The 13,875-nt window shown below is 44.2% G+C and overlaps 1 protein-coding gene across 2 annotated transcripts; it reads right to left on the reverse strand.

Moving 5' to 3' along the window:
• Window positions 1–371: 371 nt before the first annotated feature.
• Window positions 372–10,928, reverse strand: lingo4b (leucine rich repeat and Ig domain containing 4b). Of its 2 annotated transcripts, none has more exons than XM_086112729.1 (3): window positions 10,761–10,928; window positions 3,865–3,976; window positions 372–3,780 (listed from the first exon to the last, which is right to left on the reverse strand). In XM_086112729.1, exon 3 carries the CDS (start codon window positions 3,766–3,768, stop codon window positions 1,957–1,959), a length of 1,812 nt encoding a protein of 603 aa, XP_085968855.1. In that variant the 5' UTR covers window positions 3,769–3,780; window positions 3,865–3,976; window positions 10,761–10,928; the 3' UTR covers window positions 372–1,956. The 2 variants fall into 2 exon arrangements, with proteins under 2 accessions (XP_085968855.1, XP_085968856.1); XM_086112730.1 differs by lacking the exon at window positions 10,761–10,928 and adding an exon at window positions 8,115–8,449.
• Between the last annotated feature and the right edge of the window lie 2,947 nt (window positions 10,929–13,875).

The raw sequence follows: 13,875 nt of genomic DNA on the forward strand, positions 1-13,875 counted from the left end.
AAGAGGGCAAGGCAGAAAATACGTGGAAGATTGAAACAACAGTCTTTAATCGCTATAAAGAGGATTTATTAGGAAGAAGTGACTTTTTTAAAATGTTTTTTACACAAAGGTCTCTAGAAAACTGAAAACAAACTAGTACAGTGATGCCCCGAGATCCAAGTTTAAGTACTTTGTACACCAAATCATCTTTCTGCACTGAAATTAATAGAAATTCTTTTAATCTGCTCCAGGCCTCCCCATCACAAAAAAATATATACTATATATATATATATATATATATGGGGTTTTTTGGGGGGGGGGGGGGTTGGAATTTTTTTAAACGGGAACGTGTTCATAAACCGGTTGGAAGAAAAAGAAAAACACTGCACCTGTGCATTGTGAAAGCGTTTAATAGTTGTCACACATAATAATTGTCAGACGAATGACAAAATGATAGCCTAATAGCATAATTGCCCAAGTCAATTTATTTATTTTTTACTTTAACCAAAAAACAGAAAAATATCACTATTCATCTTTGCCTTTGTAGATTAGAATAACCTGGATAACTGAGAAACTACACTACTGACAAATAACATTTTATAGCAAGCACGTCGATTTTTTATTGGTTTTTTGAATTGCTATCATGCTAGCAAGAAAGTAAATGACTTGCACAATTACGCTAATAGGCTCACGAGAAGTAACCCAGCATGCACACACTAAAGACCTCGTTATTGACATAACGGTGATGCTCGGGAGCGTTTTCTCATTCAAACAGAAGTAAATGAGGCACATAATGTCGAGTCTGTTTGGTACAAAATAAGATTTTAAAAAAAACAAGTAGGAAGTGGTTTCTTGCTTATCAAAAACAAAATAGGTGTCATCATAAAGTAAGAAAAGATCCTGACAAACCTGCTTAAGCTTCCAATGGTAAAGGGCACATTCCTATGTACATGAAGCATCAGAACTGACACGCAATAGCTACGATAATCAACTCCACCGACTGTATTTATTGCTTTTTTTTTCTGACTGGTGTTCACAGTGAGCACGTCTACTCGTGTTGGCAATGAAAATGTTACAAAATGGCCGCTGGAACAAGCACTTGAACAGTTTCGTAGAGTAATATTTGCATCTGAACATGTTTTGATGTTAGTGAGAGCAGCAAAGTTGCGCACGGCGAGCACGGTGAGGATGATTGTTGGTTAAGATGAAAACATGGCTCGAAAGCAGCGGTTCTCAAACTGGGGTCCTTGAAATGTAACCTGGGAGTCTGCAAAAGAGGTTGCGATGCATTATTAGATGCCATTTTTTTAAGTGACATCCTTGCATCTCAAGGAGTACGAAAGAAGCTAAAACTGAACTCATCCCGCGACTGCAGCTAATGATGTCACTTACAAGGCCACGCCCCCTACTGTGTGTGTGTGTGTGTGTGTGTGTGTGACTAATTACACATGAAACCAGTTTATGTCTTTATAGTCACTTTTGTTTTGTGTGGTTTTATATGAATGTTTTACAAAACAGCGCTATTTTTTTAAAACGTGTAACCAAAATCTTTTGGCAGTTTGTGGGGACCTGGAATGGGTGAATAGCATTTCATTACTTTCAGTGGGCAAAACTGATTTGTAATACGAGTAAATTGATTTACGAGGTAGGTCACGGAACCAATTAGGCAATGGAAGCCAAATGATTGACTTTGTTTCCTGAAAAATCTTTCGTCTTAGAACCAAATTTTGTCCAAAAAATGGAATTTATTATTGTAGCTTTTGGAATTCTTTCTCAAATGGTTCATTTTTTGATCCATTTGCATTTTTAGATCTATTGCAGTGGGGTTCACACTCACCCCATGAGGGGAGTCCTTGTGAGTGTTCCCAAGACCCAAAACGTTTGAGAACCCCTGCCCTCAAGTTATAACAAGCCCAAGAAAGTTTCTCTCTGAAAGACATTTGAGTCGTCCTCACAACGGTGAACACTTAATTGGCTTTAAATAAGTTTCATGGTGAACCTGCCGCCGTCCCCGCCGTCCCCTCCGCCACCCATGGAAGAGCGAGGAACGAAGTCGATGGTGGCCGTGTGCTTGATCTGGCCTTTGCTCTGGCTCCAGAAGAACATGAAGATGAAGCAGATGGCCACCGAGCTGAGGAAGGACAGGAAGCCCATGGTGGTAGCGATGATCAGGGTCTTGGCGTCAAAGGGGTATGGCTTTGCCAGTTGGGCCGAGGAGTTGGTGGCTTGTGGAATCGGGGGCTCTAACCAGTCTTCCTCTGTGAAGGAGGGGATGGTCCGGTTGCGTGGGCCCCCCTTAACATAGAGGCCGACTGTAATGCTGTCGTTGCCGGCGGCGTTGCCCGCGAGGCACTGATATGTGCCACTGTCATGGACCTGCGCAAACCGCACCTCCAGGGTACCGTTGGGTAAAACTCTGATTCTTCCCACTGGAGTAACTATGCTCCTGTGAGATGCGATCCAGATGACGGACGGAGCAGGATCCCCGTCTGCCTTGCACGAGAAGAGAACAGTGGTGCCGTCTTCAACCCTGGCCTCTTGCGGCCTACGGTCCAGGATTCGAGCGGGTCGGCAGGTGAACACCCTTGACAGCTCCTTTTCGGAAAAGTCCCTGAATTCTCGCTGCCTCACGGTGTCAGGGGACGAACACGTGGGTTGACGTCCGTCAAAGTTCAAACGTAATCGCCGACGGACCACCCAGAGCAGACGGCAGTCGCAGGACAGGGGATTCCCATCCAACCTTAGCACCTGAAGGTTCCCCACTGAGTGCAAGGTGCTCTCCTCCAAAGTCGTAAGCTGGTTTGATGTCAAGTTGAGCATGCGGAGCGAGGCAAGGCCCTTGAAGGCCCCCGGCTCTATTCGCAACAGGTTCCCACCGGCTAGGTGCAGCTCTTGGAGTCTTAGGAGGTTCCGCAACAGATTACCTTGAATTACAGTGATGGGGTTGTAGGACAGGTCCAGGAAGCGCAGGTAGGCCAGCTGATGCAGAGCCGAATATGGCACTGCGCTGAGGTTGCAGCTGCTGATGACCAGAGCGGTCAAGTTGAGCCCGTTCAAGCTGTTACCGGCCACCGTGTCCAATGAGGGCCAGTTGGCCAGAATGAGGGTGCGCAGCCGGTGCAGGCGGCGGAAAGCATTGTTGGGCAGCGTAGAAATGGTGAGACGCAGCATGCGAAGGTACGTGAGGCTCTGCAGCTGAGACAACGCCTCGGTGGGAATGGACGTCAAATTACTGCGATTGATGTTGAGTTCCTGCAAACTCTGCAAACCAAAGAAAGCTCGCTGGGAAATGAACACCAAGTCATTCTCTTCGGCGTCCAGCGTCTGCAGATTCACCGTTTCCCTGAAGGTGTAGTCCAGGAAGACCAGAATCTCATTCTGGCTCAGATCTAGAAAACGTAGACCGGACAGGCCAGAGAAAACACCGACAGGGAGTATCTTGAGACGATTGTTCTTCATCCGAAGCGTCCTGAGGTTCTGTAGTCCCTGGAAAGCTTCCACCTCAATCATCGAGATCATATTGTCACTGAGATCCAGATCTTGAAGTTCATGGAGGCCAGAGAACAGGCGGCGTCCCACAGTCCGAATCTTGTTGTAGGATAAATCCACATGTTTCGCATCGCCGGGAAAGCCCTCCGGGATGGAGTTTAAATGTTTGCCAGAGCAGATAACTTCCTTTGTCTCGAGCCGACAGGAACAGCGAGGAGGGCAACTTCCTGCGGAGGCACCCAATCCCACCTGGAGCAGGATGCCCCATGCCACCCATCGACCCACAGACTCCACAAACATCTTAGCCCCTTTCTGAAAAAAAGACACAAAGATCGGACGTCAGTTGGATGCCAACGCCGAAGTACAATTTTGACGACTTCTTACGAACAAAAGTACCGTGTCAGTGCCTGAGTGCGGAGGATCATCACCAGCACCGGGCAAGTTGGTGTCAATCTTGGGTCTGGTGGGCTTCTGTTATGATGGTCATTAGCATCCTCTTTAGCATCGCCTGGAGTAAACAAAGAGAGAGAAGTGTGTCTACAGTAAATGCATGAAACGCTGGAGGCAGTATCGTAACGGCACGCTGAAATGGCTACTTTCATATCGGCTCACATGTTTTCATGAATAGTTTTACGTTAAACAGATACAAGTTGAACCGGACCACTCCCCGAATGTTTTGAGATTTATATTTTAACAGCACTGCGCTGGTTTTAATTTTGAAACGCATGTTACCACCAAAAACAAAAGGTTCTAATGCCAATAAGACTGTTAGCCAATGCTAAGTGGCTAACATTGATGCCCGACTTAGCTGCTTGGATGTGATCGTGTTTAACACATTGTAGTCAAGCTGTGGCTTAGAAATGACGGATCCTCTCTGTGAAAAATTTCAGGCATCCTGCTGATTAAATGTCACAAACCAAAAGGAGTGAAACAAACACAAACAAACAAACAGTAGGAAGGGGGCGCCTTTCATTTCGTAGCAGTTAGTACATAGCTTTGAAAAGCTGTTTCAGGTCCATTTACTGTACTGGTACATTGTTCTTCTTCACTAGTAATACAATTAAGCACCCCCCTTCCCACACAGACACACAAGTGAGGATAAAGAGCATACTGGATATGAAGGATATTGAGAGAAACCAAAACGGACATCCATCGCGTCACATTGCTGCGTATTATGTGAGTAAAGGCTACATAGCAAGTCTGCTGCGTACTTCGTTTTCCCAGCTTGAGTGAAAATGTATGTAGGTCGAGTGTGAAGCAGATGTTACGCAAATGAGAGAATTCTGCCCACCAGGCCAAGCCAACAACCAAGTCACCATGAGACTGATGATCAAAGACCATATCTTACTTTTTTTTTTTAGACACTTCATCCCGCCAAAAAGAGGCTTTAACACCCTCGGAGGTGTCCATGTGAGACAGAGCCCACTCTCCCGCTAAAAGCCGCAAGTTTTGCCTGCAACCGCGCACATGAGGCCTTCTTGGGGCGCCTGGAGGCGGGCATCTGGAGAGTGCCAGTGCGTATGTGTGCCATTTATTTGCATTTGGAAAGAGTTGAATCAAGTTTTGCATGGATTACTTTTTTTTCTTTCTTCTTTGTTTCTTAAAAAAAATTTTTGTTTTTTTTTATATCATTGATAGCCATCAAAAGGCCCGTGCACTGGATGATGTAGTTGCATATGCGCAAGTCTTCAAGGTTCGAGCAAGTCCCCAAGTTGCTGTGGCAAAAAGGAAGCAAGTCGAGTACCCACAAAATTTCAAGTAAGTCGTGTGAAGTCATGGGGCCAACATCTCAAATAATCTTTCCCCATTGAAATGAATGAAAATGGCATTAATCCATCCCAACCCTCAAAGAAAAACTATTTTTAAAAATCTTGAAAAATATTTTTAATAAGGATAAATAGCCCTACATAATATATTACTAAATAAGCACTAACAGTAATCACATAATTAAACGAAATGTAAAGAATTAAACCGTTTTGGCTGCATTTTTGCTTCAATAGAGATTGTGCTGCACCTCCTCTTGGCCACCCAGGGGGCAGTATAATCAAAGATACAGACACACATGGAGAAATATAAAAGGGTTATTTGTTAACTAGCATTAAGCTAAACTGACTTTACTAAGACAAAGCCAGGTGGTGGTTTTAAGTACACAGTGTGTAATTCTAATTGTTTCATGTTTAGTTTGACAGTAAATTTCAACTGGGGGGGAGCAATTGACAGCTTGAAACATCTTTTTGGATGAATCCTTTCCCAGCTGTGAAAGTGTCGCTTGTTGTGAAGCTTTTTTTGTATGTCGAGGCACCACTGTTCAGTTCTCGGGTTAAACACCAAATGGAAGTTAAGAAATGTAATACCACATGGCGAATGAACGAACGCTCTGTGTGTGTGTGTCCAAAGTTCCTAAATGAAAAGTGAAGTGTCAAACTGCTCTGCATCATGCTTACTGTCTTTAAAGAAAAAAAAAGTGATATAACGTTTCACTTGACTGCTGTTCACCAACGCGTTTTCAGGGACTAATTGATGTTCGCAAATCAGCGCAATATGTTGTCTTGAAGTTCAAACTTCGCTTGTGGAAGACATGATTAACCGAGGACAGATCGGCTTCAACTCTAACTCGGTGTCGGTTTCACAGTGTCGAGTTCAAGACGTGCCACAATAAACACACACATGCTTGTTATAAGTGGCACCCATGTCTGTCATCACACCGAGTGAACTCATGCGTAGGGCGAGAATGTCACTGTTAAATCAATTTAAATACATTGGCATTGGCAATGTTCTATTGTTAGATGAAGTTTGAATCCATAACGTCACAGGACAGGTTCGATTGTTAAATCAACTTGAATGACATTACGTAATGTCAACAGACCGTTCTGACATGACATAAACTTTATTTACATGCCATTTGACCTGTTCTATTGTTGAACTCTAAATACACATCACGTCATTCGGCAGGCCCTGTTGTCGCAGACACTTCAATCATCAGACTATCGTTTGATAAACTTGAAATAGAACACATCACATGACTCGACCTGCTATTGCTAATTCAACACGAGACATGTTCTACTGCTGAATAAACTCCAAATGTCTGTGATAATGTCATGAGACGTGTTCTATTATTACCTGAACCGTAAATAAGAGCCAGTCTGAAAATTGAAACTTTGGAATGGCATGTGCCGAAAAGTGCTGTCAACCGTCAATAAAACACTGCGCCTCTTTCTTTTGACTTCACGTTCCGACATGTTTGGCCCGCGAAAATATACCCGCTTACAGTCTACGCTGGTTAAAATCTACCGTCTATCCTGCTGTGTCGTTGCAGGCTTTTTATGCTACGACGAGAGACGCTAGCCAACGGCTAGCTAGCGAGCTAACAGGCTTGGGCCACTAATGCGAATGAAGACAATCGAGTGTTTGTATTGAGTGTGATGAGTGGGTCGCGGGCTGGGTGCGGCTGGGTGGACTCTTGGCCGACACCGTTGAAGCCACACCCCAAAAACATCAGGAAAATTGGAATGGTGAAAAACAGTTCAATGCTATCTCTCTGCTAGTGAATATTGCATACGCTAGTTCTCAGTCTTTGCACCGATATACTTATAATGCATCAAGTATTTCAAAACAACTTTCATGGATTTAGAAACACCCCCTATAGCGCAAACTTGGGAGTTCTGTCCTTTGTATCCAGCCCTGTGACGGACATTCCGAGATTCCCGCGGATCTGGAGTTGTGATGCACTGTGATCCGGGCTAGTGAGAGATCCAGGCTGGCAGGTGTCCGGCATTTGAAATGCAGCCAATCAGAGATTCCCATCGAAACCCTGCCCCTGCACGACCTGACATACCCTCTAGCTATGCTGCAGTCAGGGGTCACAACAGGCCAGGGGTCACATGCCGGCCCGTGCCGACTGACACCATCCATCAAATTAGAACGCGAAAGAATGGAATGGACGTTTTTTCCCCGCCCTCGCGTTCATATTGTATTCCTGTCTTCATGACATGAATCTGTCATGAATTGGCATTTTTTTAATGATCTATGCATCTACATTAGGTTTAAAAATACAAAATGCAGTCATTACATTTTATTCGAAATCATTCCCGTGTTCGTCACTCTTTTGAAAATGACTCCTAAAATGTTTAGAACCGTTCTTTTGGATTTATAAATCCAAAATCATTCATTTCATCATGTTTAACCCTTTCAGGGACAGCGGTTACGACGGTCAAGTCAAGTATTTAGAGCACTTTCAAACAGCCATCGCTGCATACAAAGTTCTGTACATGGAGCAATTTAACATGCACAATAAACAGTAAGACAAATCGATAAAAAAAGACGGTAGAAAGCACCAAACAGTAAAACCAAGAACAAATCTAAGTCATGCTGAGTCGAATGCCAAAGAACATACAGTGGACAGCTTATCAGGTTATCAGGTTGCAGGTTATCATTCTTGGTGAATGAAAGGGTTAACATTGTGCCGACATGTGCGTTAAGTTCTAAATATTTCTTGAACACATTTCAAATGTCAGTTTTCCACACTGACGCAACGTTGAGAAAATGTGTCCACTCAGCTCAGGTTTTAATGACAAAAATCACCATTTTGCAAGGCCAAGCCAGACACACCAACATCCATGTTCTGGTGGACGTGGCCAAATACGCACCCCCCTCGTTTGGTCTTGATGTCCTCTAACGTCTGAGTCGGATCAGCACGATCGATCGCCCTGTTGCTCAAAACCCCGAGCGACCATTCTCTCGCAATTCGTCAAATCCTGCTCTCCGTTTCGTGACTTCCTCTGCTGTTGTCGCTGACCAAAGGTCCGACGTAGCCTCTTTGGCAACAGGTGCTCCGACAACACAGCCGTCCATCCTCCGGTCCCCAGAACATGCCAGCCCAACGTGGCCCGGTTGTGTTCTGCGACTCTTGTCGCCGCCGCGATATATTTAGCTCACAAGCGAGAACGACGAGAGCCTCAAATCCTCCAATTAAAGTGGCTCGAACACTCCGCGTTCGGTTGTCTTGTGTTTGCGTGCCTCTTTTTATGAGCTTGTGGCACCTGCCGCAGTGTGGCGGCCCCCCGGAGGGCCCGGCGCGTGCAAGCGGCAAATCTTACAAAATAAATAAATAAATAACATTTGCCTGCAGAACGCTAGCACAACACTGCAGAAGTGAGCAGCTGCTTTATGAGCGCCACAAAAAGGCCATTCCCTGAGGACTGGCTTTTACCAGCCTGCTGCTTGATGTTACAAAACAGCAACAAAGACTTTTAGCCCCCCCCCCCCCCCCCCCCCGCCATACAATCTTAAAAGTGTTTGCGCATCACGCCAAGTACTTGACAGGACTGCAGCGACCCAGAAATGACGTGGGGTGGGGGGAGGGGGGGGGTTACATTTGTTCTTCCGGATTGCAAAAGCTGAAGCTGGCGCCACCAGTAAATGAATCAAATGACCAAGAAAAAAAAAAAAAATCATCAAACAGTTGTGTGTAGGTGACGTGAACGCACTCGAAGTCGCTTCCAGAATGGATCTGTTCGCCACAAAGACACGCTTCCACATTGCGCAAAGTGCTGCGTCGGCAATATTAATAATAGCAGCCTTTAATGAGGCCGGGGAATTGGTCTCAACGCAGCACCACCTGATAAATGAGGTCGACGTCGCAAACTGACACTGCCCGTGTGTGTGTGTGGTAGGGGGTGGGGGGGGGGGGCTAAGGCAGATTGACAGGAGACAGTTACAGTTCAGAGGTTGGAGTTCAAAAAGTGATGGCGCTCATTCTGTGTGACACAAGTTGAATGCGTCCGGTATGAAGTAATACAAGTACGGAATCCAAAACAAAGCGCAAAAAGCTGACATTGGATTGACATTGAAAGTCGTTTCGATATCCTCACAGAGCTGTCAGTCACAGCGGAAGCGTCTTGTGTGGCACCGCGGCAACGCGTGAAGTCGACTGCTCGCTCCAATCCCTTTTAAAAAACAGATTACTGGTGCCGGCTTTTTTTTTTTTTTTTTTTGTGCCAGGATCTTTTCTAATCGATTGTTTCATCATTTCAGCATATTGCTTTTTTTGGAGAGCCCTTCATAATCCTCTTAGCCCCTCGTTATTTGTTCGCCTCCAACGCCCGAATCTCGGCACCTCCTCGGCGCCGATGACATCATCGCTGAATTCAGGAAATACTTTGTCAATGCACAAAAGTAGATTTTTCAGATCTGTATTTTACTTTGGATTTTTTTTTTTTTTTTACTCCCTACATTCTAGTCCTGGCTTGGTCAAAATAGGCGGTGTAAATTCATCCCAAAAGACTTGGATGGCGTAAGTCTTTTTTTGTAGCGCCATTGCAGCACTCCTGGCCACGTAGTTTGTTCTAGAACGCGAACAGTGGAGAAGACTTGGTCATCCTCTTTATCTCCTGAGCACCAAGGCTGCGCGGTGATGCTTGGGCGCCAGCCAAGTGCTCAATTTAATCAGAGCTTCTTTCTTTTTTTTTTTTTATGAGCGGCAAGTGTTTGCATGATTCATTTGGAACATTAAGGTGTACGGCTAATAGCTTCTGGGACGCTAGCGGCTTGTTTCGATCTGCGGCTGACAAATGGCGACGACTTTGACTCCGTTCTCGGTTCACATGCGCCACGGCACGCTCCGAAAGGAAGGTGACATGAGCTCGGTGGTGACCTGAAAACGTCCACCAGAGGTTTTCTTTTGACTCATGCTAATGCGAGAACCGCGCTTGACTTGACACGCCAAGGTTTTTATGTTCAGTGGAACTTTAGTTTTCGGTCCGATTCGGTTTTCAACAAATTTTTCAGTGTAAAGTTTGTCCGAAGTTTAGTCTAAAAATATGTGCCGTTCGTTTCTCAAAAGCGACGCATGTTCATCCGAAGCATTTTTTAAAAATTGTGCAGCCATTAACATATTCGGGCAGCATTGGCATAACTTCTGAAAAGACATTGTAAACAAGATTATGATTTATTATGGTTGCTCGCCGAATGTATTTTCAAAAAACAACAACAAAAAAACAATGCTACATGTTGTAATTTTAAAGTGATTGACTTCACTCACGATAAACACTCGCGATGATTTCATGTTTCATTCAACCTTGAGAAGAACTATTTGGATTAAACCCAAAATGGATCAAGTGCTGTCCCAGTTCTGACTCAATCAAGCGTAACATGACCGCGCCGTCCGTCCATCAAGCTGATTTAGTCGAAACACAAAATAACACAACGCAAAGCTGTCTGCTGTCTCATTTGCGGGGAAAACAACAGCAACAGTCAATTCTGCGTCATTAAAAAAAAAAAGGGAGTCAACATACCAGTTCGGACAAGCTTCCAATTCGGCTACTTTCACCCCAACCGGTCCCTCGTCTGCGTCGCGTCACGTCCCGGTCTGCGCAATTTACTTCTCGAAAGAGTTGTCGTGATGGGACCACCGTGAGAATTCAGGTCGACTTTGTGTGCACGCACGCGGATGTGAGAGAGATTGAGAGAGAAAGTTGCTGGCGATGCCGCGGCTTCATCCGTCCGCCTCCTCCCCTATGAGGCGGGAAGCACGTGATGCCTTCCGATCCACCAATAGCGATGGAGGTATGCCATGTACACACGACTCAACGGCACAGTTTGGATCCAACTTTTTGCGTGTCCTTTTTGTGAGAAACATGTCCACCTGATTTCAGGTGAACTGCTGAAACTGGTGTCAGGAGCAAATTTTGGGGGGAAATTGCACGGAGAGCCCCGGATTGATCCTGAAATGGCTGCTTCCAACCAAAATGCTTGACTTTCTGGTCAATTTTAAGCATGGGTCCTTGAGACATTTTTTTGTGTCCTGATGGACTTGTCCAACAAATGTGTCAATCAATGAAAAAAATAATTCTCAAATCAATTTGACTGATTTTGGGAGCGGGTTACGATCAGAACCATTAAATACTGTGCATGCATTTTCACCCAAACACCACGTGACCAAAAAAGAAAAAAAAGGTGATCAACCCTGACAGCAGAGGTGTCAAACTCATTTTTGTCGCGGGATTCTAGTGACCGTTTCACTTGCGGTGCCGTTATGACTGAAATAATATCAAGTAGTCAAGAATAACTGTTGATTCAACTCTCTTTTTAACTTACCGTATTGGCCCGAATATAAGACGGCCCTGATTATAAGACGTCCCCCTCTTTTTCAAGACTCAAGTTTGAAAAAAGACTTTTTGAACACCAAATTTATTTTTAATCAGAAAATATTTACATCTCAAACAAATGATTATAACAATATACTTGAGAGGAAAAAGCATGTTATTTTTCCTCATTCAAATCTTAATATCTGAACATTTAAATATGTAAACTAAGGTGCAATCACATTCGTAAATGAATAGCTTCTGGTTTTTGAAATGTAAATGACATCATAACTTCTCCTCAGCTGCCAGTTAACCTGGCCGATCTTCGACCCACGTTTCTCCAGATTGTCGCTACGTTTCTCCACTTTCTGTTATCTCTTCTATTATTTCTTCTCTTTTCTTTCTTACCGCTATTTTTTATTTTTCTTCTTCGTGCTACCGCTATTTTTATTTTTATTCTTTGTGACAGGGGTTCGCTTTGGCCTGGGGAGTCACGTTCAGCATTTGCTTCAATGATATCTGGCGCCATCTAGCATCGTGAATGGGTATAATGTCTAGACCCCGAATATAAGACGCCCCCCTCTTTTTCAGTCTTATTTCGATGCAAAAAAACACTTCTTATATACGGGCCAATACGGTACTCCCATGAGGGGTTTGGTAACAAGGAAATGCTGAGAATATATCTCTTATTTATTCCATATGAGAATTTAAAATTTGGGTCGACATTTTAGAAGAGATCATGGAAGTTGACATGTTTGAGCTGCTTTCGTGGGCCACATCCAATGATGTGGCGGGCCAGATCTGGGCCCCCAGGCCTTGAGTTAGACACCTGTGCCCTACAGGGACAACGGTTACAACAGTGGACAGTTTATCATGTTATCAGGTTAGAGGGTGCACGAAAGGGTTAAATTGTCAAAAGAACAATAAATGGTGACTCCAGGAGGGCTTTCATAAACCCAACAAGCAAATACTTTGTCGTGAATTGAATAGAATTTTTTTTACGATGATATTGCTCGTCACATGAAATATTTAATAAGTGTTTGCATGCATTCCGGGCCAGTCCAGTCCAATCGCTCTCTTGTGGTTCCCTCATTTTCTGAGGTACAAATCCAGAGGGGCTCAATTAGACTCAGCAGAATTAAAAATGAGCAACCAAGTGGTGATCTTCAACCTTTCTGTCCGGATCTTCAAACAAACGGCAGTCAGCTCAACTCATAAGGGCTCAATAGGGAGCCAATTAGTCTCGAGGTGAACACATGCCACGCACACACTTTGTGCACACATCAGCCTTGTGCTCCATGAAAGAAAATGGACAAGTCTCAACTTTAAAAAAAAAAAAGAAAAGAAAAAAAGTTGTCCGTTGGTGGAACCTCAGGACCAGTGAAAGATTTTTCTGCTAAGTAGACACTGATGCAAGATGGGCAAAGTATGGCCTGCTCCTTTCTTCAATCCAGCCCGCCAAGTACACTCACGCGCACTCAAAGCACCCCACCAAGCCCCGCCTCTTAAAGGCACAAGCATGTTCACAGGCACGACGGTATTTTCTATACATTTCATCCTCACGATGTTTTTTTTTTTAGTTCAATTATGCTTGAAAATTGTTTTGATTTAGTTGAAGTGCATTTTAATTCGCATGAGTTTCAAACTCCCAGAGGGGTAAAGCCATTTTTTTCAGTGTACAGAATCACGTGGAAATTTCAGTTATTCCAAAAAAAAAAGAAAAGGAAAAAGTCAAATTGAAAACATTTTAAAGTCTTATTGAAACTTTGAACGAGCTTTACAAAATGTCAACAGAAAAGAAAATGTGGTCCATGAGCTTCATTTTGCACACGCACACACACACACACATACGCATGCACACTTGGATGTTGCAGAAGATGGCCACGAGCTGCGTCTTCTGATGCAGCGCATCTTTTGGGAGTGTACTGAGACATTGGCATCATGCCGGCATTCTGAGAGATGAGAGTGAATCCTGCGTGCTGTCGTGGGGGGGGGTAGAGTGAGGTGCTGGGGGTTGTGCACAAGGAGGTAATGGCTGCCAGGAACATCTGGCCATCCTGCTGCCATCTGCAGGCTCCGCCTCCCGAAAGAAAGATGAATTATGTGTGGGGATTAGCTCCTGGCTCGTCCTTCAATGTTTCATTTAAACCTTCCGCTAGGACTCGGCCTTGAAATCAGAGCCCTGAATCACAATTTTATGTGCTGTTTTTTTTTTTTTTTTTTTTTGCTTGTAGAAAAAAAAATCAATGATAATGAGGTTTTGCTTTTTGTAATTTCCCACTTCTGGTATTATTGCCGTTATTTTTTTCTTGATAGCAAACATGGT

This window comes from Hippocampus guttulatus, chromosome 6, assembly GCF_054856545.1.
Source record: "Hippocampus guttulatus isolate MCC_2025c chromosome 6, RoL_Hgut_1.0, whole genome shotgun sequence".
NCBI lineage: Eukaryota > Metazoa > Chordata > Actinopteri > Syngnathiformes > Syngnathidae > Hippocampus > Hippocampus guttulatus.